Source organism: Papilio machaon, chromosome 18 (genome assembly GCF_912999745.1).
Source record: "Papilio machaon chromosome 18, ilPapMach1.1, whole genome shotgun sequence".
Classification (NCBI taxonomy): domain Eukaryota; kingdom Metazoa; phylum Arthropoda; class Insecta; order Lepidoptera; family Papilionidae; genus Papilio; species Papilio machaon.
This window is the reverse complement of record NC_060003.1, coordinates 3,067,497-3,095,320: the sequence shown is the minus strand read 5'-3', so window position 1 is coordinate 3,095,320 and position 27,824 is coordinate 3,067,497. Positions and strand designations below refer to the sequence as shown.

General features: G+C 35.2%; 1 protein-coding gene across 3 annotated transcripts; it reads right to left on the bottom strand.

Annotated features, from left to right (window-relative positions):
* LOC106721122 (putative transcription factor capicua) lies at positions 1–27,138 on the bottom strand. 3 transcript variants are annotated; one of them, XM_045682101.1, is made up of 30 exons: positions 26,442–27,138; positions 15,562–15,727; positions 14,703–15,365; positions 14,478–14,633; positions 14,114–14,288; positions 13,910–14,009; positions 13,345–13,572; positions 12,600–12,739; positions 12,179–12,329; positions 11,898–11,994; positions 11,168–11,815; positions 10,498–10,560; positions 10,171–10,261; positions 8,866–9,078; positions 8,449–8,594; positions 8,064–8,243; positions 7,477–7,578; positions 6,470–6,592; positions 6,024–6,178; positions 5,579–5,697; positions 4,539–4,889; positions 3,848–3,937; positions 3,686–3,779; positions 3,202–3,299; positions 2,884–3,055; positions 2,494–2,624; positions 2,091–2,249; positions 1,497–1,693; positions 671–791; positions 1–95 (listed from the first exon to the last, which is right to left on the bottom strand). In XM_045682101.1, exons 2-30 carry the CDS (start codon positions 15,685–15,687, stop codon positions 40–42), a joined length of 5,145 nt encoding a protein of 1,714 aa, XP_045538057.1. In that variant the 5' UTR covers positions 15,688–15,727; positions 26,442–27,138; the 3' UTR covers positions 1–39. The 3 variants fall into 3 exon arrangements, with proteins under 3 accessions (XP_045538057.1, XP_045538058.1, XP_045538059.1); XM_045682102.1 differs by having other exon boundaries at positions 5,579–5,688; XM_045682103.1 differs by having other exon boundaries at positions 10,498–10,551; positions 26,442–27,137.
* Between the last annotated feature and the right edge of the window lie 686 nt (positions 27,139–27,824).

The window sequence follows — 27,824 nt, the reverse complement described above, 5'->3', positions numbered from 1 at the left end:
TTGTCATTGGTAAACAATAATGTATGGGTGACCGCATCGCTAACTAGCAGTTGACGTGGGTTGCAGCGCTGCGGATACTATCGGAGAATTCACATCTGAAATACATAAAGAGTTTATTATATCTAACCTGTTTTCACACTTTCATTTGAATCAAAATTAAAACATTCCCTATGAAAATATATATTTTTTGTAGTAGTATTAGATGTAAAATTTGTTTGTTTTTTTATTGCTATTGTTTGAAAGTACTACTGACTCGATTCATTTAAATCAGGGACCCCCAAGGGGTCGTTATCGAACTTAAAGCATTGCTAATTCTCACTCTGTCTTCTTCTATTGACTTAAGTCAGAATTAATAATAATAATTGATCTTAAAAGTAGGTAATTTGACCATGGGGGGTCTGATGTAATAGTTCATTTTGGAAAAGGGGGTCACTTGTCCAAAATAGTTTGGGAATCCCTGATTTAAATAATAGCAATACTGAACTGGCTCTAGTTAAAATCCTTCCATGTGAAAAAAAAAAATAATAGTCTATGTGTTCTTTCAGACTATGTTCTACATCTATGCAAAATGTCATTAAGATCTGATAAGCCGTCTGGATTATCTAACATCCATCCATACATCTAAACATTCGCATTTATATTAAAGTAAAATAATATAATATTGACTGACTAGTTGGCGTGTTGAGTTCTGAATGTGGTGTGAGGTTGGACTGCGCCATCAACTTCTGTCGCACTTCGCGGATCTTCAGCTGCAGCGACATCTTCGTAGGGAATATGTCCATGTGCGTTGTCTGAAAACATAAACAAATATAAATTATATGATTTATATATAAAATACAATGAAAAATACTGCATAATAGATTTAATTAATTATATTAAAATATGTAGTTTGTCAGATAATTTTAAACAAATTGGATGTTGCCGGAACTAAATAAATATACATAATGAATTTTGGTCTAAATTTAATATAAAAAGGCACAACTTAAAAATGCGAATAACAACGTCAAAAAAGAAAAATATTTTATAAAAACGTCCAAAAATACTGTATGGCCGAGGCCGTAACACAAATGGCTTAAGATTAAATTGTTTAAACTTTCGTGAGACATCATAATTAATTAATTAAGAAACGGCTTAACTCACGTTTGATCGTCCGGTGACGGCACCGACTAGTTTCGAACCCATCGGGGGTCCATCTTCAGGGCGAGTGTTTAATCCGAAGACTTCGCGGTCGCGTCGCGTCTCGCACTGAGACGCGAGACGCGACGCGACCGCGAAGTCTTCGGATTAAACACTCGCCCTGAAGATGGCTTAAGATTATTTTAAAGCACAGTGCCGGTCAATCAATGACAAAAACCATGTATTCCAGACCTTTAATTTAATAAATCTACAATAATCAAACTATTACCGCACCGTACAAAGTCAAAATTTAGTAAACAAGTCTTAGTGGGGTGGTTAGAATTTTATTAGCTGCACTTGTTAAGAATGTTGTGGTGTACCTGGAAGTTGGAGGTGGCCTGAGTGGTGGGGAACATGCCATGCTCCTGGAACAGCTTGAGCACGAGATGTCTGCGCTGCTCCAGCACACGACGGTGTCCTGCCTCAGCTCGGGCTCCAGCCCCGCCTCCAGTACCTCCGCCACTTGCGCTGCAAGGTGTGTGCGGTGACATCTCCTCGCTCCCATGCTCCGTTGTCGCTACAAGAACAATGTACATCCTTAATACTTAAATATCCGCACAAACTGAACTATCCACGTAGATTACTAATTAAAAAGTTTCTGTTATATATTTTTTGTTGATGGATGGATGGATGTATGCTTGCTTGAAGGTATCTCCGGATCGGCTCAACGGATCTAGATGAAATTTGGCACAGATGTAGCAAATAGTCTGGAAGAATACATAGGCTACTTTTTACGTTTTTTTTAAATTCAGACAGCTAGTGCGTCACAATGACGAACCCAAATTCGCAAACAGTTTAGAAGCATTTTTCAGTATTACGTAACATAAAAAGAATTGTGTCCTATATCCTTCCTGCTTTCAGAATGACTCTACAAACATATAACTACATATTTCAAAGAGTATAGACTTTCTAACCTCTAAAATTGTCTAGATTAAAGTCAGGTCCGAAGAATGTGTTGCCGACGAGCTTGGTGGTGGTGTGCGGGGTGCCGAAGGAGTGTGGTGTGGGCATGCCGCCGCCGCTCAACACCTCCGCCTCCAGGTGTGCCGGAGTCACTCCTCCGCTATCCTCCTCTGAAAGTTAAACAACACAATAAATTAATTTAATAAGTTATTATTTGAATATCAAAGACATGTAAACGAAAGAAATAAAAAAAAATTATAGTTAAAAAGTTAGTGAGGTAGTCAGGGATTACATACAAAGTTGCATTATTTTTTGTACCCTCTTATAAAAATCAGTTAAAACAATTATCTGCTTAAACTTAGAGGATTGATTATAAGTTCTGTCTTTCCATAGAATATGAAATAGTAAACATACCTAGTTTGTTATGTTTTTTCCGCAAGAAGTGCGGACTGCGAGGAACGACCATGGCGCCGGGGCTGCACGCCTCCGGCTTGAACTGCGGCAGCGTACTGAACTTCTGCTCGAAGTTCACTGTCTCCAGCACCCTGATACATACATTACTTGTAGCAAACTTCACTCCAATTTGTAACTGAGTTTTCACTGTTGTAAGATTTGTATAAAACTTTGTATTGTCTTTCTTATTAGCATTGAAAACAGGACTTAGTTTTCACATATAAAGGGGGCAAATTACAAAATAACAAGATTATATTAACTTTTACTGAAGCGGAAATTTTATTTTTTTATTCCATGAAACATATTTAATAGAGTACTTATTATTAATTTTATAATAGTAATATTACTTACTTGTCCCTTCCATCTTCATTGCCCTTTTTAAACAGACTCTTCTTGAGCGAAGGACTCGGCAGGTTTTCAGCCATCTTGGGTGACTGCAGCGGCTCTGATTCCGCACTCTCGTGTGTAGTTTGTATCTCGTTACGACACGGCGTCTCGTTACCTGTCGAACTCGTTGATGTTCCTACAAGAGGGTACTTCTAAATTATATGCAATAAAACATTGAAATAACCGACTATAAACTGCTACGCCATAACCTATATGGTATTTTAACCGATTTATATTTAGATGAAGACTTTTTTTTTTTTTAATTAATAAACATATAATTACCTCGACTGAGTCTCTTCTGTAGCGGCGCTCTGCCGAGCTGCGCGGGTGTCGGCGCTAAGGGGAAGGGACGCGCCTCTTCCACGGGGTTCTCCCATTGACTAAGAAAAAGAACAAGTGCATTTTACCTCATATATGTATAAAAAAATAAAAAATAATATTTACTTGTTTATTTTATTTATTTATTAACTCTTATTGCTATTATAAATTATAAAGAAAAATTATTAAAAACTAATTTACATAAAATTAGTTTTTAGTCATTTTTCTGGCAAGGGCGGCTTAATTGCTATAAGCGATCTTTTCCAGGCAACCCAGTGGAACAGGAGAGACTAACATGAATAGCGGGATGTATCATAAATATCAAGAAATGTCAAAAATAAATAAATAAGAGTAAGAAGTATTTATAATTAATATACTAGTTAAATAGGAATATAACTTACATTTACTTCCATATTAGATTATAAAATCATATAAAATGAATACTCACGTAGTTTTCGGCGCTGTGTGGTTACTTTGCGACACAATAACAGATTGTCCACCACTTTGTACGTTCTGGTGTTGATTCTTGTTAGGATCGACTTCTGTAAAATAATATTATATAAGTATATATTTATTAATGTATATAAAATGTGTCTTGCTATGTACTGACCGGGTTCAAATGACGGCACATACAACCTCTGCAACTGCACGTATGTGAAGAGATTGCCGGATGCGTCCACAGACAGTGTTATAGGTCCAGCTGTATACAACACTTTTTATTTTAAACAATAACATTCTTATATGCACCAGATGAAAATAAGAAAGGAGATAATTTAGTCTGTGATCTAAACATGCATGTCTTTTGCTAAGTAAACGAGAAATTACCACAAAACTCTCACTATCTTGGCACTTTTTTTTTAGTATTAAAAGGCGATCACTTAAATTCACCAAAATAGGGAAGTGAAAGTTGTCGATAGACATCCACATTTGCAGATGCATTGTCTGACTTTAATAAACAGAGTGGACGCACTAAAAGAGGATATTCTATTACACCCGAAACACAGTTTTAACTAGTTCAGGAGACCCACCAATTTTGTGGAAAATGGTTTTAGTTAAATAAAGATTTTTTTTTATTTGTCAAATGCCAAATCCACTTCCCCTTCCCATCCCTACCTTACAAAAAAGGGTAGGAGAAGAAGACCAAAATTAAACCTCCGGTGAGCACACTCATTAGATCATGATCATTACATCAGATGTGGAATTGCTTTCATTTAACGCTTGTCTTCTGTGCGGTCGTGACACCGTAGTAACTTAAAAAGTTAAATTGATAAAATTAATTAAGATGTTACAATATAACTAACCAGTTGCAGTATCACCTATATTCCTCTTCACAAGAGTAACACTTTTTAGCAGCGCGTTGCTTAGTGCTGTCGATGTTGGAGTTTGACTTATCGATTGACTCGGTATCGATATCCCACTCGATATCACTTGTACACCACTAGTTGAAGTAGGTGAGTTCATTATTGAAGCTATGGCATTATCAAGTGCCACTTGTGTGGATAAATTCGGCGTGTTGAGAGAAATGCCTTGCACGCTATTGGTCAAATTCTGTGTACTGGTCATAGTTTGCACTTGCGGTGAACTTGGCACTTGGTTCGCCATACTCGTTTTGTTTATGGTTGTGAACGCCGTCCATTGTCTATGGTTATCGCCTGTGAATGATGAAATATTTATGGATTACAATTGAAATTTTGGAACGAAGTTCCTTATCGCGCGTTGTGAAAGAGGGCTATACGGAACAAAATCTTACGAAAAGTTGTCACGACACTTTTTGCTATAGTAAGTATGTTAACGACGAATGAGCGCTACTTCACCATGGCAACGACGTGACAATATATAACGAAAATTCATAGAAATAAAATGTACTTCTTGTGAAGACTTGAGTTTTTTATTCATAGAATAAACATTGGTTCCTTCACTAATTAATTGAAAGGAACTTCGTTCCATCCGGGTGTCCCTTGACACCTATCAAGTTTTTTTTATTGTATGGAATAAAAATTACAATACATAACGAAATACTAAAACAAAACTTTGGCTTTATGTTCCATGACGTATTCCAAGAAACAAGTAATTACGTCATTTAACCTTTCAAATTTAACACAAGATTAAAATAGCCGCAAATCGGCTAAAAAAAATGAAAGCTATAACTAAGTGGCGCTAGCATAGAGTGGGATGACATCTGTCAATTTTTAATACATAATTTTAGCGATTTTATAATTGTGTCTCCTTCATTTTTTGTTATAAATTATTAACTTTCTTCTTACTTATTTTGATTTTTTACGTAAATTTGACGGAAGTTTGTAATACTTCTAATTTTGATCATCAAATTACGTAAACTAACCTGTATCGACGTGCGTGGACTTGAAAGCCCCACCGGTGGGCTGGAAGACCTTAGACCCGCCCGGACTGGAGGCAGTTATCCCACCCAACAGGTTATCTGAGGAGCCCGCCCTGAGGATACTGTTTTATATTAGTTACAGTTTAAGCAATATATTATTTATTATCTAAAAAGCAAAAATTAATTTAAATTTTTCTTAATAAAAATGAAAAATTTGATCGAATTTTTATAATAAAGAAAAAAAATGATAATATTAAAGTTAGTTAAAATTAGTGATATTCGCGTACAAGAAGTTCGTTTTTTTTTTTTTTTTTTGAAAAGAATATCAGGAAATTTCCATACAATTATATATATTTTTCAGTTTAGACAGTTATCAATTTATACATTAATGTATGGCTAATACTATACTAAATAAAAAATAAAATAAATAACATGTTATACTTATTACCTGGCTTTAATAGGCTTAGGTCGCCGCGTGTGGTCCATTTGTGGCACAAAGTCTCGCGTGTCAACACCCTCTGAGTCAGAATCTGTCACCTTCTCACCGCATTTCAACTCGATCTCATGCTGAGCTGGTATCTCTTCTGACATCGTTTGACCCATCTGACGAAACATTCAAATAAAATTTTAATATATTACTACATTGAACTCATCTATTGTTCAAATATAATATAGTGTTGTATTGTTGTTTTTAAATTATTAATTAGCTTTTTACCATTTAGCTTTTTAATATAACTATTTTTTAACTTTACTTAAAATTTAAAAAATTACAAAAGAGGTTCTAGACTTCTTTTAAAAGAAAAGGCCAACTCGCCTCACTTTTGTGCTCCGAATTCTGGGCTACATTTAGAGGTATAAGCTGATGCAATATGCACTATGCTTTTAGATTCTTACCATCTGATCGTCGTCACTGAGCTGCGGCGAGCAGACGTGGTTGTAAACGGTGACATTGTGAGATACATCTGCCACACTTGTGGTCACACCGCTGTTTGCTGCATCCGATGGTGTTCGAGGACTCTGGAAATATAAGATAAAAAAAAAAGTTTTTTTTGTTGAATAATTATGTACCGACCGACAAGGTTATCTAAACTGATGGGTATAAGTCAAACTAATTTATGACAGCACTAGCGCCCCCCTTTCAACGTCATAATGTGACAAGATTCTCTTTGTACTGTAGCTATCATGTAATTTTTTATTTTAAGTCATTTTCTGTCTAGGTTTTATATTTCTATATAGAGGGAAGAAGCCCTCTATGATCTCCTTCCTGATATTCCTCGCTCTATCTCAAAACTCTTCTTTTCCTTGTCAAGTCCACTTTCGTTTTTATTCTTAGTTCATTCATTAACCATAATATTAAACCGTAGTTTATCTGTCTTATAACAAATTAACCCCCAGTATATATATTGTGTGCGTTTTATTTGTCTTAGGTACATCAACAGGGATCCTGTCATTAAACATTCTTAGCTACTAACTTAATTCTTATTTACAATGTTACTTTGTTCGTTCACGAAGCCCGTTTTATAAAGCAGATTATTAAATACATTTGACATTGTCGAAATTTATTAGGAAACGCCATTAACCCAAGACATTGAATTGAATTATTCTGACAGAACCAACCGCGATAGAAGCGACTCTCACACAGAACAAGATATCCTTATTTGATTATATATTGATATCTATCTACATATATAAAAGAAAGTCGTGTTAGTTACACTTTTTATAACTCAAGAACGGCTGAATCGATTTGACTGAAAATTGGTGGGCAGGTAGCTTAGAACCAGGAAACGGACATAGGATAATTTTTACCCCGTTATCTATTTTTTATTCCGCGCGGACGGAGTCGCGGGTAAAAGCTAATTTATTATATAAAAATCCCTATCAATGTATAAAATATAACTCACTTGTGGCATAGAACCCGTAGGATCTCTGCTACTGGACGACTTCCGTCGATCCTTGTTACACCACTTCCATTCCGGGTGTGCTTTGAAATGTGCCTCTTTCACCTAAAATATCATTTCAGAATTTTAGTAATTATACTTTAAAAAAAATATTAATAACGTTGCTCTATAAATAAAACAAGAATATAGTAAACTTCCCGTGGATACAATAAACATATTCTTGATTTAAACAATTTGTGTACTCTTTTTTTAGAGTCAATTATTTTCGTTGTATTAGACATTTTTGCTTTCATAAGATAGAATGTATAAATTTTATTTTCATGGCCTTTAATTTGAACTATTACAAAAAGATTGTACTGTATTTAAAGAAAGTATGGATGGATTGTGTGAAAGAAGAAGGGGGTAAATTCAGATATGACGGCTGATAGAGATGTATGGAGGAGTAGTACATACTGTGCCGACCCTCCAAAGGGATAAGGGCAGGTTGATTATGATGATGACAAAAAAGGTTGTATTATATTTTATTTTTCCAATAATTCCATCAATTATTACTAAAATTACTGACCAAATTTTGTTTTTAATTATCTTACCTCACTAGCAAGTTCATTATATTTCTGTTTCTCCTCAGGTTTGAGAGAGTACCACCACTCGCCGAGGATCTTGCTGACAGTGCGGTTGTCCTGGTTGGGATGTCTCTGGTGCACCATTTGTCTATGACGCTTTGAGAATATCATGAACGCGTTCATTGGACGGCGGATACGACGCTCTTTCTGTAATTAATGTTCAATTTAAATAAAATCTAACCTAGAAGTAATTAGTCCAAAATTAAGTAATTGAAGAAAATATTTTTACATTTTTTAGCTTTTATAGCGAAAATGAAAAAAAAATATTAAAAAAAACTTTTTTTTTTCAAAATTCTAATCCGGCTCGAAGGACCAAATTCAAAATATTACTTTTGTTAGGAATTATTTTTACCTTTTCAGGGCCCGAGGAGTTCTGGTTAAGTGAGGAGAGACTCTGAGTGCGTCTTTTGGAAGCATCCTCGCCGCCGGCGGCAGACCCGGAGTCTTCACATTCGAAAACCTCGTCGTCTTCGTCCGCACACATTGAAGTCACGGTTTCTGTAATAAATTGTTATGAATAAAAATTCAATATACTAAAGTCGCACTCAGAGATTATAGTTACTAAGGAAGATACTTATTTAGATTAAATTTCTTACACTAATCATTGGTTTCTGAGACATAAATCCCTGTATAAAACAATATTGTTATCTATATCTTATTGAAGATAATGAGTGACGATATGTTTATGACAAGGATTTTGGTCTCAGAAACCAACAATAAATTACCTCTGCATAGTGACTTTAATACAATTAATTTAATGTAATCATACCATTACTCTCCGCCTTGACCTGCTCCTCGGACTTGACGTGCGGGGTGTGCGGGGTGTGGGGTGTGCGCGGGGTGTGGGGCGTGTGCGGGGTGTGCGGGGTGCGGGGCGTGCGCGGGGAGGCGGGTGCGGGGGCTGGCGGGGGTGACGCCGCCTTCAGCAGCGGCACCAGCGACTGCCAGGGGAACACGCCGCCTGACACACCGCTTGTTGACACTGAAATAATAAATTATACTTATAAATTACTAGCTATCACCTGCGACTCCGTCCGCGCTGAATTAAAAAAATAGCCTATGTGTTCTTCCAGACTATGTTCTATCTCGATGTTCTATCCATTTAGCTGTTCCGGAGACACCTTCAAACTAACATCCATCCATCCACACATTCGCATTTATAACATTAGTAAGATTATAGTCCGGTCGCGGAGCAGGAAGAATTTCGTACAATGACCTCTTTATCTACTGACAGAGGTTCCAAACGTTTTTGTATTAAGTGCGGTTTACATGAATTATTTGAAAGTGAAAGAAAATTTACCAACTTATAAAATATAGTTATTACTATATAAATCATTTATTTAGATTTAATAATACAAGTAAAAATAAAAATCTAGACAAGTATCTAATAATAAAAAATCAAAAAACAGAATCTGATTCCTCTGTTTCGGAGTAACTGTTACTTTGCTCTATTGTTCAATTTCGAGAAGTGAAGAATTCATTTGCATAATATTTTAAAACCAAAAATTAATTATCGGAAAGCCGGCAATAAAATAGATGAATGCCTGCACTTCCGTCTTTCAAATATTCGTTTCGATTGTTCATTTCGAACTAACCAATAATTAACCTTTTCGGTAATCCTTCTAACGGAGCCCATAAAATTTTTATTATGCAAACAAACAAACTAAAGGTTTAGAATCCCTGAGGACGGCGGCCTTTGTTTCTGTGCGAGCGAGACTCATTGTATTTACGCGGGAGCGACAGAGACAGGTAATGCGAGTTCAATGTACGAAATTCTTCCTGCTCCGCGACCGGACTATAGTAGGATTATTTACATATTTCACTGGCTAACAATGGCCTTTACTATAGATTTATTTTGTAACATTTTAGTGTTTATATTGATGATAAAACAAGTCTGTGATTACACCCTTATAGTAACATTGTTTAGAAATTAATATTAAACAGTGTTTCGACTGTCATGACATTTAAACTAAGTGTACTACGTGTAGTAATAAAGCCCCTTTTTCACTAACGTTACTGAGTATGTATAATTTCCACTAGTGAGTCTGCATTTGCAATAATAGTAATAACGTACCAATAATGGCGGTGTGTGAGGTGGGTGGCGGCAGTACTGGCAACAGCTGACTGGGATGTACTATCACCGCACTGTTGCCTACATTGTTCATCTGAAAATAGTAATCAGACATATTTATATTTAAACTTCACTTTAACACTATGTTAGATAAAAAAAAAAACATATTTATCAACCAAACAAGCAAATTAAAATTAAAATGAAGTGATTTTAAATATACTAATTTGTTAACTGTTCCCAACTGCTTTTATAAATCTTTTTACAATAGATAGTTAACAAAGGGTGTGGCAAATAAAACCGGGGTACATAACTAGTGCATTTCGTACTCACATGATCTCCATTGTCGATAACTCTTGGTTCTGTCTCTGGTTCATTGTTGCTCATCTGCAACAGCTGATTAGTTTTTGGTTTCAACTTAAAATTAATGTTACTATTTTTAAAAGCAATTTTGTTATATATTTAATAAGTTATCACTTTTCAAAGACAATTAGTAAGCAATAATGACATTATTTTAAAGTTTTTCTAAATTTAATATTATTATTCTAATAAGTAAACATATTCTTTATTAAATTAGGAGTAGCCCGCGTCTTCGTTCGTGCGGAATCAAAAAAAAAAACTAGGAATTAATATAGAATATATTACTAAGGCAGTGATTCTCAACCACTGTGCCGTGGCACTTTTGTGTGCCGCCAAATTTTGACTTTCACTGACTTGCTGCACACGCACACTGTATTTCTCTGTCTGTATTTCTTCGCATAAAAGAACAATGACAGAAAAATAGTTGAAAAAAAAATTAGCGTCTAGAAATGTCATATAGATACAATTAATTTTATACAGTTGATAAACTATAAATTTTTAAGTCGTTAAATATGTGCCGCAACAAAAAAAAGGTTGAGAATCACTGCACTAAGGGTTAGGAAAGTTTCTGAGCTTATTCAATGTAAACAAACAAGTATTTTCTATATATAATATTAGTACAAAAAAATACATTATGACTCACTTTAATTGTCTCCGGGGGTTCCTTTTTGATCAAAACGAGTTTCTTTTCCAGTGAATTAGGTGGAATTACGTAAAGTCGTTTTATCGCATCTTTGGATTCAGCATCAATCATAGAGAGAGGGCGAGCCTGTAGGGGAGCTGGTTTCACTATACGTTTGTCTTCAAACACTCGAGCCTCGGACAGTTCTAAAGGGCGAGGTTCACAAATACCTCGGTTTATCTTACATTCAGTCTGAGGGACGGAATGATCTTCCTCCTCGTATTCCGAGACTCGTTTATTCACAAAATTTTCATGATTATTCAATGGAGATGGATCATCGTCTCTTCTGTACGCTTCATATAATCCATTTCGTATATGTAATGGCTGGGCACGATACAAATTGTGCTCTAACTCGATGCCGTTAGATATCGGTATGTTTCTATGTACGACAAGATTGTGCGGTACGTCGTCCATCTTTGTATTTCGTATAGAATTCGGGTTCAAACTGAGAGACATATTCGGTTGTAGATTAAGACTGGACTGTAATGTGGCAGGTGCGTTTAAATTTGTTTGAACGCTTTGTATATTGAGTCCTGTTTGAATTCCTATTACACTGGACTGGATCAGATTGTTCGATTGAATGGTAGAAGGACCGTTGCGGTTTTCCACCTAGAAAAAAAAAACAATTATTCGGACTGTTTGAGGAAGATCAATAAGAATTTAACAGATTATTTTTAACATGTTTTTTTACCTGATAGTGGTAGGTAGGTGCTGGAGATACCCTGATCACACTTGTGGCTACGCTGCTCACAGGAGAACTCACTCTACCCGGCCGGACTAGCTCTGGCCTGGATATAAATAACACATTTTTAACTACTGTCTATATAAAAATTTATAAAACCCCCACCGACTACATTCACTTAAATCAGTAGTCAAAGATAAATCTTATGTTTAAATTGCCCACAATTTAAAAAGTTTTTACACCGAGCTTGTTTGTAGATGTTGGTTGAGATGTTAGCTCTCAGTTGGTACCTGATGAGGCTGTGATAGGAGACGGGTGCAGGTGCATGCGGAGGCTGCGGCGAGGAGATGGGCACAAACACATTACTGCGTAGCGCCGGTGATGACACACCACCTACTGGCGACGCACCAGGACTACCCGACCTCGAACTCCCCAGCGACACTGACACACAATCAAATGTATTTCAATACGTACATTTGTTAAAAATCACTAGAGAAGTACAAACAAACAAAAATGTTTTCCAAAGTTAAGGTTAAGATTTTTACCCGATTGACCACGAAGATAAAAAATTACGTATGTATGTTTTTTGTGTATGGATTTGGACGAGTATGGTGTCATTCAATTCGTAGTTTTCCTCTGAATTACATAAAGGTACTATTAGTTTGATCATATTTATATTTAAAAAAAAAAAGAAGTTGTGGAAGGTATTACCGAGCATGTTGGCGGCCTCCGTCTCGTCGGGGTCGAATCGTCCTGCGACGCGGTAGTGCGGCGGCGTGGTGTCAGACTCGCGCGACGTCTCGTCCCCTTCCACACATGTGCCACTCGATGACAGAGATTTACTGCTACTCCTGGAATGATAACAGTACGTTAACACATTAAATGCCATTACCATGTTTACATTAAAGTGGTAACGCGAGTCGTTGACATTGAATGTGTTAATTTTTTTTTTGTGATAGCTCTTGAGCCTGTGAAAATCTACTATTGATTGGTCAATTTATTAGTCCACATTTTACATCTAGAAATTTTAGCTATGAAGTGAGCTGCTTAAAAATATTGATTAAAGTGATTGAATCGATTCAGACTTAAACATTTTTGAATCGAATTCAGTTGAAACATCCATGTTTTTCGTTCGATTTGTTGTGCCTTCTTTAACATTAAAAAAGAAAAAGAGTTCACTGACTCAACATTGTAACGACGTTCAATTCACATGATTACAATACAATAAATATGTAACCGAAATTTGAAAAAAGTTAAACAATTGTGTAGTTCTAAATTAAAAAAATATATATAATTTTATACCCGCCGTCACAAGGTTAGTTAGGTTGTTGGATTTCCATGAAGTATCAAATGTGATGACCACACTAATATTTTATATGAAAATGTTTGTATGGATGGATGTATGTATCACGTAACTAGAGAAAGACAACAATATTTAATGATTCTGTGTAGATACCTCTGGTGCGGCGTGTGCGAGGAGTGCGCGAGCGGTGTGTTGGAGGAGCGTGCGACGCCGCGCAGTGAGAGATGTCGTGAGCAGAAGCCGCGCCGCTGACTCTCCTTGGTGCAGCCGTCCTTGGAGCACAGCCTCCGCCACTGCTTGCCGTTGAACTTCTTACGTATGCCGGTCGGTGTCGACACCACGTCTCCCTTCTTGTACTTGTGCGGGGTTGCCGCCTGAGATCTGACATATCATAATAATATTATAAATGCGAATGTTTAGATGGATGGATGGATGGATGGATTAATGGATGTTTGTTTGAGGGTATCTCCGAAACGGCTCAACGGAATTGTTCAAATTTGGCATAGATGGAGAACATAGTTTGAAGAAGAACACATAGACTACTAATAAAGTTATGTTTTTTAATTCCACGTGGACGGTGTCGAGGGCGACAGCTAGTAAGTTATAAATGGAGTCGCGACAGTCAAACACGCCTTTGACTACCATCATTAGTAATAAGTTAGGCTACAAGATAGATCTTTAAGCTAATTGCTTACACATGCAGAGTGTATTTACTGACCTAGGAGTGGGTGGTTGAGATCGTGGCGTGAGACTGCGCTCGAGCAGACTGGAGGTGCTGCCGCGGCTCTGCAGACTGCTGCGCTTGCTGTTGTTACACTCTGCAATATAAAAAGACATGTCAACTAACGGCCAATTCTTCTTGCTACTTTCGATAAAATCTTAAAACACACTAGTATTTTACGTATAAAAGGAATAAACATACCCATATGTGAAGCGTCAGTGGGAAACATAATATCTTCTTTCCTGAGATCGTCATCACTCTCGCCGTAGTCGTCGAAGGCGCGCTTGCGCAGCTCGTCCATGGTGCCGTTGGCTAACCCTCCGCCTGCCACCACGCCCGCCATCGGAGACGATGTGTAAAAGTGGTTGCCGCACATCTGTATGAGAAGGCATTTGCTCAACAATTTAACGCAGTAATTGTGGTGGCCATTAAAAGAGTATTACATTCTGGTTGTTTTTTTCAAACCACTCCATTACCCAACCTAGTCACAGAAATGACTTGCACTGCCTCAAAAGAAAAAAAAAACAAGAGGGAGGGGGAATATAACACTTTACTATGTCGTTACCTGTGATGGAGGATGATGAGCTCGCATCATCTGCGGGTAAATGGCAGCGGCGTTACAGTCGGCGTCCTCCAGCTCGTCGGCCCACGGCGGCTGCAGCAGCCGGATGTCTGCGCGCTTCACCTCTACCGTGTCTTTGCATTCCTCGCCATCAGATACCTAGAAAGGAAATAATTATAATAACATTTAACTCGCCTAATTAAAATCAAAATTGTATGTAACACTCACCCTGACACGAATCCTAATAGGCGAATTGTGCACCTCAAACACGAAACCTTCTATAAATATGTTCTGAACACTCTCCCTACTTTGGTCCACGGTCCGGACCACGCACGCAGACCCGATCTGCAAGTGGCTGAGCTGCGGACTGGCATCACTTATCACATCGTACTTGTTCGCACCGAAAACATCACTATACTCGACTGGTTCGTTCTCTTGCCCGTCCAGTTCTACTATCACTTTACAACCTTCCGCCTGCCGGATAACACCCGGGACGTAGAGACCGCGCTGCTTCGCTAACACCCTGTGATCGCGCCACTCTGATAAATCTATATTTGGGTACATTGTGTAGGACTTCATTTCGGACGGCGGTGGTGATTGTTTCACGATCGGAGAGGGCAGCACCGGCGTGGTGTAACTGGGAGCAGACACGATATTGGATACGCAATTCCGATCAATTTCCTCGAACTCTGATGGGTCAAATTTGCGCTTTTTTGGCAGATTCCTCGGCACTGGCGCTGTTGTAGTTTGTTGCCCCGAAGCTTGGCCATTACTAGTGCTACTAGCAGTGCCAGGGTTAGTCGGGTTGGCCATAGTGATGTTTGGGGTTGGGTTTGTTGTAGATTGAGACAAACTGACCGTTCCCACACTACTGATCACCGAAGCCGGAATCTGAAATAAAGAATAAATTGTGTTAAAATATTTGTTGCTGTCTCGTGTGTACATTAATTTTCTACTTAGTATTTAAAATTATTGACATTATATACTGAATATTAGTTCCTTAGACCCTAAAAATCATAAATTTCATATGGTTCAAGGTAAACGCACAAAGTTTATAAGATTATATAACTTGTAAAGACATCATCACCTGATCATCGATGTCCGCATAAAGAGGGTGCGGTTGCGCGTGCGCACGGTAGTGGGGGAGTGCGTGTGTGTGGGGCGGGGCGTGTGAATGCGGCGGGGGGGCGCCGCCCGCGTGCGTGCGCTGCATCACCGCCAGCCGCTACCGCGCATCACTCATTGTCCATCACCTGAAATAAACCAAAGAATAATTAAATTTCATAGCTACATACACACATTATATTTAGCATAACTTTCAGCCGAGCTAAATGGATGATAACTGCTCTTACTTGCAAATTTATCTATCTAAATAATACGAATTAGATTCCTTCAACAGGAGAAAATAATTTACAGACCAACGTGACTGCAAATCCTCTAGTGGTGTCGAATTACTTAACTTTAGGTAACTAGGTCGTGTTTGTAACCTCTACAAAGAATCTTTCCTCTCCTACTCTCCTCTGGAATTATACTCTATGTAGTAAAATACAGTATTACAATAACCATGGTAGTGTAATGACAGTGACTATACAAAGTGAATCTTCTACACATTTGCTAAATATAGTTTGCGGTCTTTCTATATTCTTCTATATTTAGTTTAATAATTAAAATAAATATTTTTCCTCATACAGTCGCTCATTTAAAACAATTACAATAAATAGTATATAATAAATAGCATCGTTTGCCATAAAACAACTAATATTTTATACAACAGTTCTAGAAAATAAAACATTGTGAGTATTTTTGACTTATTACAATTTAATTTTGGATTTTCAAGGTCATCTTTTGTGACATTTAAAGCAAACTGGTTGAAATAAAAACAGTGATACCGATCACTAAATTAGATTCAAAGCTTATGTAACGTAAAAAGTAAAAAAAAATCAATATTTACCTCATTTACCACAGATAAATGACTAAGTAATTTTTATTTAGCGACAGATCTATATTAGAGACAGATTCTAGTTTTACATAACTAGACATACTGAAAGCAATTTTACACCAGTCGATCCGTATGTTACGAGAAATCAACTAATAAAACGTCCGTTATCTCGACAATAAACATTATAATGACGTTAATCGATAAATGCCTATTGATATAGACAAAATATGTATTGCAAGCATGTGTAATTAATTCTTCTGATATACCACACATAGACACACACACATACATTTCACTGTGTACAAAACCAACAAAAAGACTTAGTAGACTAGTTTACCCCAAAAAAATATAGTAAACGTTCAAAAGTTTGGACTTAGATAAAACCTAATAGAAACGTAGTTTAAATTTGTCGTCCTAAATGTTTGTTTCCACTGATAAAAAAAATTTGTAAAACATATTGTGGGATAGTGGTCAAGTGCTGGTTTAATTATCGTAAAAAAGTGAAATACTCCATAATTATTAAAATAAAATAAAAAAGTAGCGAGCGGAAACAAGAATGCACAGAAGCCATGGCAATAACCAACTCATGCGATAAACTCAAAGTATAAGTCAGGGAACGTAAACCTGCGACTTCAATGAACTTACTTAATTCTTTTAATAAAGACAAGAGATATAATTAAAAAACGAAACTAAATGAAATTTGTTTAGTTAATTTATCTTTTATTCACAAAACAAAACACCATCCAACTCTTGCTTTAGTGCAGTATGAATTTATTCCCTTATAATATCATAATAGGAATACACTAACCGTAAAATTCTGCAAAGAAACTTGTACTGACACATATCGTTGTCTTTGTTTTTTTTTTTTAAACAGAATGAAAGGGACGACAATGTGATTATATAAAACTGCTTCGATATCGAATATCGATGAACCACATTAATAAATCGTCCAAAACAAGATCGATTTTTAGAAAAGGTTGACAATCTCTGATTACAGGATGAAACGAAATATTTGTGGCGGGAAGTCAACCTGCCGCGCCACCTGACGTCTGGCGGCCGAGATTTAATCAGTTCAGCTCAGTTTGAAACCTCTAAAGGTTTTCTGATAAAAAATACAACATATAATGATTTAAGGATAGAATTAATTTTGGAACGTATAAATTTTTCCTCATATCCTGTACTAATATACTTGTGTTTCATAAATCAAACTAAACATACTAACATTTTGCCTAAACTAGTGATCGGACACTGATCAAAATAAAACCATAAAAAGTTTTTTTTTTTTTGATAAAAACAATTTTATGCACTTCTCCATATTAACTGTAACTGTGTCAAATTTCACGTTCGCGCAATTTCTAAAAGGGGTACAAAGTTTTCGCTTCACGTATTTATATAATGACTCACAACCCTATATTATATCCGATAAAGTGCTGAAGAAATTATTCAATCAATTATTTTACTAAAACTCCAAACCTATTAAATACAATTACTTTTTGCGAGCATAAAATCAATGTACGATTCTGAAAAGGCTTATAAATTGCTCGTTCGAATATAAAAAAGTACGCGAACAAAACACAAGGCGCGCCTCGCGGAAGTACTTCGTAATGGTTGGAAGTTTTTTATAATTGGATAGGCAGTTGCGTTGGGATTTTCAATTCATACATTCACAGCCGTAGTAGTAGGGGTACAAGTACATTCCGTGTATACGACACGACAGGCCGTGGAGTGTACTCAAGCGTTCGTGTTCGAACCTGACTATACAGAGCTGCGAGATAATTGGCGATATGTTATCAGATTATACTTTCTTTTTGATCCGTAGATAATGGAATCAATGTGCAATAAAATACTTTTTTTGTATTGTATTGCGTTGAAAAATATGAAAGTTCTTAGTGATAAAGGAGTAGAAATTTATCTTACTAGTATTATATGGATGTTTTTTACAAGGTATCTGCAGAACAGCTCAATGTATCTCGATGAAATTTCGTACATCTAGTAAAACATAATCTGGAACAACCATATAAGGTACTAATTAAGTTTTTTCTTTTTACTTCGCAGGCGACAACTAGTAAATGAATGAAGCAAGCGTACGGGTTACTCTCTGCAGATATAAAGTAATATGGCTTATTTTTCAGACTTATTTCAACAAAGCAGACAAGTCGAAAGTGGTCTACGGAATCTAATTGAACTAAAGAAATAATCCCTTTAAACTAATTGAAGTAAAAGGCACCAACATCCTGGCATTGTTCATTTGAAATACATAGATACACATGTCCAATTTACGTTATTATTATCCATTGCGTAATATCTTTCCTCTTAATGCCTACGTAAGTCAAAACCCGTTCCGCTTCGAACGAACTGAGATATAATAAAAAGTAGAGGAAAACGGTCGGTGAGTAATAAAGACCTAAAGCTGTTTCAACACAATGCATTATCTATCTACGAGTTTGTGTCATATAGTTAGCGAGAGTAATGTTTTATCCAATACTAGCAGATGCCCGCGGCTTCGTCCGCGCGAAATTTAAGATCTATTAATAAATATAGCACATGTCACGTAGAGAAAGTGTAGCCTCCCAACAGTAAAGAAAATTTCAAATTACTTAGCTTCGGAGTTTAATCAATGCAAACAAATAATCAAATATTACCTCTTTATAGACATATAAAATAAAAAAAGATAATATTTGATGTTGTTTACCGAGCGTATAAATAAGATACGTAGGTAAATCGATTCATCCAATGAAAAGAGTTACATCTCTTAAGATAAATAACTCATTTTCTTTTGTCTTCGTGTGGAAAGTTACATCTCATAAGAAATATAACTATTTTTGTCATGTCCGTTGAAAATATTTACTAACATTCGAGGCTTTAACTCAAAGGAAGAGACAGGTCGTCATACAAGTCCGTTGAGTACCGACTTCATTGACATGGATTATAAATTAATAACATAAGAACATAATCGCAATGTTAGTGAATTTTACATATAGTTAATTTACGATATATAAAACATGTTCAGACACATAACAATATAAATAATAAAACGATACCTAAGTCATAAGCTAATTATATTATCTCGTCTCTGAAAAAAAGCAAATTAAGAGGCAAATGAACACTTCATTCTTCACTCCAACAATGATAAATTCATGTCCAAGGAAAAGAGTTACATCTCCTACGGTTTCTCATAAAAGATGTGACTCTTTTCAGATGGGTCAATTATAAAAAGTGATCTCAGATGGTGTTCGCAGATGATTCCAGATTAAATCTCGGAAACCAAGTAATGTATTCTTCGAAATCATGTCTGATAAGACAACATTAAGTTTATCATTTCTTGGTATTTAAAAGCAATAGGCAATAAATAACAATGAATCGTAAATTAATACATAATATGAATAATTCACATTTATACAATACAAGAAGAAAGACTAGTAGAATAAAAGTAGAAGAAAGTAAGAGAAAGAAAGTGAATTGTGTGTAAGAAGGATGTGGTTTCAAATAGGCAAAAAATAACTTTTGGAGAGACATAATGGAGGAATATAAATACAAGTAAAACCATTCGAAAGGAAAAGGGCAGAAAGGAACTGCACTTTCATTAAATATTGCCCTGAAAATTTTCCATCTACATTTTCACAAACCATTTCCTTTTTACATATCGAAAACAAAAGTTATGGGATGAAATTGGCATAATAATTGTACAAGCAGGAATAATCGAATTGGTTATTTCTGTTACTAGCCGGCGATCCTAAAAAAAAACTCCATTTTTTTAAGTGTAATGCCTGTCGCGAATATGTCTATATAAATCCGTTTATATATGTTCGTCGTAATGTGATCTGAGACTTGAACGGACAACAGATTTGAAATTTTTTTGCATTCTTTTATCTCATTGCAATCAAGAAAAATTTATGTTATCATTTTATTTTTTAACTAATTTTGCTTATTTCATAATTACTACTAAGTTTATTAGAGCAATAAGACATCTGTATGCCTAAAATTACACATCTAGACGAGTCTAATACAATAAATATTATCGCTCTCTTTGTAAACAGTTTATAAATAGTATAGGATAATATTGACACAGGACAATTGTACAAACAATATGTCACAGACTAGATAACGACCGAGTACGAAAGACAGGTGAAAGGTTACACTATGTTATCTTTAAAGGTATTTGCGTGTTTTTGCTATTACCAATAGATAAGTACGTACATATAAAGTAAGTAAAAACCTCAACTTCTAAGAGAAAATTCGTTACCTTAGCAGACCATATTATACAGTTTTCAATTTATAAACTTACATTACACAAAATTAAAACTTTTATCATAAAAATATTAAATAGTATAATGGCCGGTCAGAATCTTCTATAAATTATGTTTAGTTCCTTCCAAGATTCATGTCTTCATTCCAAATATGAGTTAATAACTATCACCCTTTAAATAATCTATAGATTAAATACACTGACTGACACTTGGAACAATACACACGATGAATTATTTCGTAACACTTACAAAGATCAAATTGAATGAAATATGCTAAATAAACAGTAACATTTAGTTATGATTCACAAACGTGTTCCTTCATGCAGAGGACGTTGAATTAATCAGAGATATAGTTAGCTGGCATTGGACCCTAAGCTTATGTTAAATATTAAAAACAAAAGCGTGTTCAGACATGTCCGATCTAAAGTCCCGGTCGGCCTTGGTGTGGCCAGGATCGATGTACTAGTAGGGTCACCATTCATAACTAAATACAGGTAAATACATTAAAAACTTAAACTAGACAGACCAATAATGATTTTTGATGTGAAACATCTATAGGCTCACTTGTAAACCGAATTGTTGGCGTGGCGACGCTTGCCGTGGCGACGGGTCGCCACGCTATACTAAGGTATACATATATATATTTTATGTGTAGTAGAGTGTACGGTGTGGCGACGGGTCGCCACACTATACTGAGGTATACATATATATTTTATTTTAATAATATTATCTTTTATGCATATTACTTGTACACACACGATGTTTCACATCTGCCAGGCGTCCCATGACAGCTCACATTTTTTTAAATAGATATGTAGTTCGAGATTAATAAAGTCCTTTATGAACATTGATCCTTTCTAAATTCAAAACTCACTTGTGGCACAGGTAAAGTATTCTGGTTAAAGGACTAGTTGGATAAAAGATTTAAAATGCTTCCTTATTAGATGATAAGGTAAAAAAATAATAAAAAACTGTTGTTTTTGTTTTTCCAAAGAGTCTGGTAGGGATGGGTTTCCACGACCGAAACCCTTGTAAATGGATTTCAACTCAGGTTCAACTTTTGTAGAACACAAAAAAGGAAATGGCTATTGAAACATAAAGAATATCCTAAAAATTGTGCACAAGTGTGGTGCACTTAGCGTACATTCTACGCTAGTGATATAAACTTAATAGTATGCACGTAGGACGTCTGTGATAACGATGATAAATACAGGAGTAATTGTGTTTGCTGCGTTCATATGGTTTATATTTTATCTTACTAAATATTATAAGTGTGAAATTTTAGATAGATAAATGTATGGATGATTGTATGAAAGTATTTAATTACATAAATGATACTTTAGTTTCAGCATTTTCAGATATATTCCTGTATATTTGTAAAACACAAATACATGGTTATTTACAAAACTGTACTAACCTAGAATTCCAACCGAAAATAAGAAGATTATTAACAAATACGATTGTTCATTTTTCATACCGATGTTGTGTCTATGAAAATATTAATTACATACCGTCATGAATTTTTCTATGTAACGCTACCAATACAATACGATGACTATATTTATAATGTCAACTTCGTTTACGAATTACCTTTCAAATAATAAAGCCATTGGATAACCTAAGTGTAATTGATAAAATAAGAACTATACGAATAACATTTTCCTTATAAACATCTCTTCTCGGAATGCTATTATGTCTATTATCTGCTTAGTATTGTTTGGGTTTTTTACTGTGAGTTGCCACTACCGAAACACCTATATATTAAAACATTGTCGTCTTACTCTTTTTCAAGGAGATTTAAAGGGATGAGAATATGTTTTTGCATGAGTGTTTGAGCAGTTATAACTCACGATCACGTTGAAATAAACACACTAGTCGAACTTTGTACATGTTAAAAAAAACAATGCTATTATAGTATGATTTAACTTTTATTGGTAGACTAAAAATCACTAGTTGTAGAAACTCTTTGACGTTTACGGGAATAAAACAATGTACTTTAATTACATTTTTATATATGACAAAGGTAGGTTGCTAGCGGTACGTTTTTGCGGGCTCACGGGCGTGACGCAACATCCGGCAAACATTGACACACCGATGATCTGTGGCTCAACGATGCGGCTTAACTTTATTGTTCTACAGTGTGTAACGCGACCATCACAAACATTTTAAAATAACACATTAGACGTACAAGTCGATTACGGAACTAAATACCCATTTTAATAATACTAAGAATGTTCTTTCGCCGCCAAACCATTGATATTTTTACATCACAATTTACAGAAGAAACACTGGCAAGATTCAAACCTTTATAGATAGATATTTTTTGTGGGGGGAAAATCTTGAAATTTAAAAAATTGAATTCCAAGCAAAATACGTGTTAGTTGTAGATTTACGGCCGGATTCATAAAACTGAGTCTCACAACTTAATAATTATCGGGTCAACAAATATAAATTTGAGTAAAAACTATAGTTTACTGTTTTTTTAATGAACATTAAAAATCTGTTGTAAATTATAACCTCCATGGTGGAATAAATTAAATCCTGTTTCCATCCCCACACAAGACGCATGAGACATAACCTATTTCAGGCTTTTCACTGAGGTGCGGCAGGGTCACCTACTTATCGTGCTTTCAATACATTTTCACTGTCGCATATTTCTACGACGCAAGTTACGTCATAACTCATAATTATATGTATGAACCATATATTACATATACAAAAAAATATAAACAAACATCAAAACATAGCTGTAACAAAAAGGACGAAAAGAACTATTTACTGCAAATGCAACTGAATTTTAAGAATTATTTAACACTAGCAGTTGACCGCGACTCTGTCTTCGCGGTATTAGAAAAAAACTTAGTAGCCTATGTGTTCTTCCAAACTATGGTCTACATCTATGCCAAATTTCATCGAGATCCGTTGAGCCGTTTTAGAGGTACCTTCTAACAAACATCCATCCATCTAAACATTCGCATTTATACTATTAGTAAGATTATTAGATTTGTACAGTAACAACTTTAACAGTTACGTCTGTGTTATTAATAACCCATGGTTCCATTTCGACATAAATTAACACTTTACAGTATAATTATAAAGAAGAAGTATTTCGCGTGGGGATATTCTAAGCTGTAAGACTCCAATAGTTTCCATAAAACCATCTGTTCTAATGTCAGTTTATTCACACGCTTAATTGTACACCAGTGAATATGACTAACATACAATTATATACTATTAATAGATACTAAGTTAATCATTACTTCGAGTTCTAAGTAAAACAGGGAAACTTAGCTAAGTGGTCATAAAAACCTGGGTATAAATCTCGATAGCTTATCTCGTGAACATTCACATTTATAAAACGACTGTTTTACGCCCGTATGTTTGTATGTATGTGGGTTTGTATTTTGGTCATATACTAAACTACTCAAAAAGAATTTGGCGGAATCTTCTTCCTTGAAGTGTCAAAGGGTTTTTACATCGATATTAAAATGTGACACTAAGTGTGGACTTAAGAAATAAAAAATTAATTTAGTGAAAAACGAGTTCAAATCTCATTCGCCATACCTTTTTTTTTACATTGCTATATAATTTTTTTCGATGTATTCGAGTACGTTTTAAAATGAGACAGTGTTATATATAACATTGCAGTTTATTTAGTTTAAATGTAAAAAAATGTTTCAAAATATATCCAATAGATGTCGCCATTTCATCCATTAGTGCCTGTCAGTTTGTTTTTTTTTTTTAATTAAGGCTTGGTTATCTTGAAAAGTAAAACGTAGACCTATTCATACAAAGGCTTTGTAAATGGAAATGCGTATACATTTATCATATAGTACGCATAACAAAACAAATCCAATGTCAAGGCTATAAAAATGACAGTATTTCACACCATCATAAAAAATTGTATTGCATAATAAAACTAGATTGTTTTGTCATTTAGTTAGGCTGAGTCACCACTAGGAATGTGAGTTTGGATAACCTCTGTGTATTTAAAAAAAAATAACAATAACTATGTTGATAGGTTTTATTGTTTTTCTAGAATCTTTCAAAGCAGGAATATTAGTTAACACTGTATGTACCATCAACTCTCTAGCTAGTTAAGCTAAAGCTAGTTTTTTTTACGTAGTTCATAGTGACATTTAATGTGATAATAAATAGTTATACAATACGAAGCAATGTGATGCTAAACTATCAATAAAGTAAAATGTAGCAGAAATCAAATATATAATTGGCTGTTTCATGGGCATTTACGGGTTAATGCTATAATTGTTATCCGTAAACACCTTGTTAGTGTTATGGACATTCTACCCAGTCTTTTCCATTACATGGGTAAAAAGTTGGTAATAAGGTATGTGCATCATAAAACAAAAAACAAAATAGATATAATAAAATATGATAGAACATATTTAAAATATAAATAATTAAATTAAAGTAATTATTAATTTTCCCGTTCCTGTCCACGCAGCCCTCAACACTATTTGCTTGAGTCGTGTGATTCCGCAGTCTCATTGTATACTATTTATAATATAAAATTGTTTATTTTTTTAGATAATAAATGAATGAATGAATGGATAATTATAAAAATAATTAGTACACCACACAAGCCAAAATAAAATTAAGCTCTTGTATTCTGCACTAGCAATGGATTTGCACTGCCAAAAACATATTGTCATTTGTAAAAGTGCATCAGTGCAACCAGAATTTTTCAAGGTGATGGAAAATAATTACATCACTAGTATATTTGGTGTTATTTTTCACTTCAAGGATATTGAAAAATCAATCGATCCATGAGTTTTCTTGTATGAATTCCATAATTTTTTTTATAGTCAGTGTTATTAATTTAGATAGAAATTATTTATAAAAATTTGTTATTCTTTTGTAATGTAAGTTAATATAATAAACATATTTATTTTTTCACGGATAATGAAGAAATTTGTATAATTACTACATTATCTTATCATATAACATAAACAAACATAATGAATTTTATTCACATTTTCATTACTGTTCAGCGATATAGGTTGAGATATTTTAAACTTATATAGTTCTCTAGCTATTATGGTACAAAATAGACCAGAAAACAAGTGGTAAGGGAGAAAGTATTTTTCAGTTTCAGTTTTTAAAATCAGTCTAATTGTATATTGGATTGTCATGATTGCTCCCGGAGAATGCCATCAATATCAAGCGGTTGCTATTACATTGTTACAACCTAACCTATACAATAAGTAAATGCAGTAGAGTTATTTATTTTAGCAATTATTTATTGAAAATGTATATTTGAATTTAAGTATGTTAAAAAATCTGTATAGGCTTTGTACATAACTAGTATTACAACATTGATGTAAAACTAAATAGTGAGGTTAAAAACCTGCAGCATAAAAAATCAAAAACAACCTACATTGGATGTTGGATTATTTATAAACATTTGACAAGCAGTTGCTGTTTTAGTTCTCGAACTAGAATCAGCTGATAAGGGCTACACTGATGGCAGGGGCGTTCATTAGGCTAGGCACAGCATGTGCATGCTTTACTGCAACTCAAATCAATCAGTTTACACTCGTTTTACGCGCAGATCCACGTCGCTGTGGCAAGCGCGGCGGTAACGCGCGGACCGACTGTGACTAATGAAGTCATCGTGCCGCTGCGACGGCTGCGCCACATAACGATGCACAAAATCGAATACCATTATTTATTAACTCATGCAAGATTACCGTCGTGGTCGGCCTACATGCGCAGACATAGCGCTCCGACACCACTGCACACTAACTACTCAGTACTCACCGTCACTTTCCATTGTCTTAGGCACGATGCACAGTATAAACAACGATCAAACCACATAATAAAACAAAATGGAAGTCCGACTCGCCCGCCGCGAGATGAGAAATTTTATTAGCACCACGAACACCTCTCGAGTAGTAAAACGTTGTTACTATCCTATCGTAGTATTTTAGCAGCCCCCCACCAGTCCATTATCTGCCTTGACCACACTCAAATTGTTCACGATCACAAAGCAATATGTCCACTTAACATCGATATTATTCACAACTAGATTATTCCGATGATAAGTTGCATCAAATTTAACATTCACTTGAGAATAATAATCACTAAAACGTTTGACATCCCGAGACACAACACCCACATCAAAAATCCTACATGGCGACTGGCCTGGCCTGGCTCATAATAATTTCCACTCAAACGTATTCCCATTTCGCTTGTTCACCATTCATTTGATCATTTCTCAATACGAGTAAACGAGATAGAAATATATAAATATTTCCTATGTATGAATAGAATCGGTGTTGTGAAGTGTCCCTCCCCGGCGCTGCACGAAACTGAGTTGAATGGACCCGAGACGCGCTCGACCATTGGATCGATGACAGTCACGTGACACAAATATGGCTAGCTTCAAAATGTTAACCGCGAATATTTAAAGTTAACACCATTCTTTGTGTTACATTATATTAATATCGCTATTTTGTTACCTTAATACATCACAATATTACACGAATATATTTGATTTTATTATTTATGTACAAATATTTAAAGAACCTCTAACAAACGGTCCTATACTTGATAAGTCCCAACTGGACCTCGCAGAATTAGCAAAACGCGAAAGTACTATTTCAGATATCGCATTATTCCAGTGAAATGATCGATTTAAATATCTTTTTTTATTAATTTTAAACAGGAATTAAAATGATAAATACTGTCATCTTTTATTACGTTGACCAGAGGCCAACAAACATTTACTCTGACTTACCATCCTGTGCTTAGATTGCTTTGTCCACTTCGAGGACAGCACTTGTTCGGGGTATATAATTTTTTTTATTTGATTTATCCTTATAAAAGAACCTTACTGCCAATACTGATACATACAGCTATGGGTTCACATGTTCATAAACATCGCATAAAATCTATGTAGCTGACGTGACTTGGTACTATTTACTGTTATTTTACAATAATAATTGTAATTGTATTGTATAAAATATAAGCAATTGCTACCAACATGTCTCTTTCCTTGTACCAATCTAGTAGGGTTGGCAGTGTACCGTCTTCAGCAGCAGTAAAAGATGTAATGCATTAGTAAAATATTTTATTTACTTATCACAAATGAATGTGGTTACAGAGAATCGGAATTAAGTGCAGGTTCACATCAAGATAAAA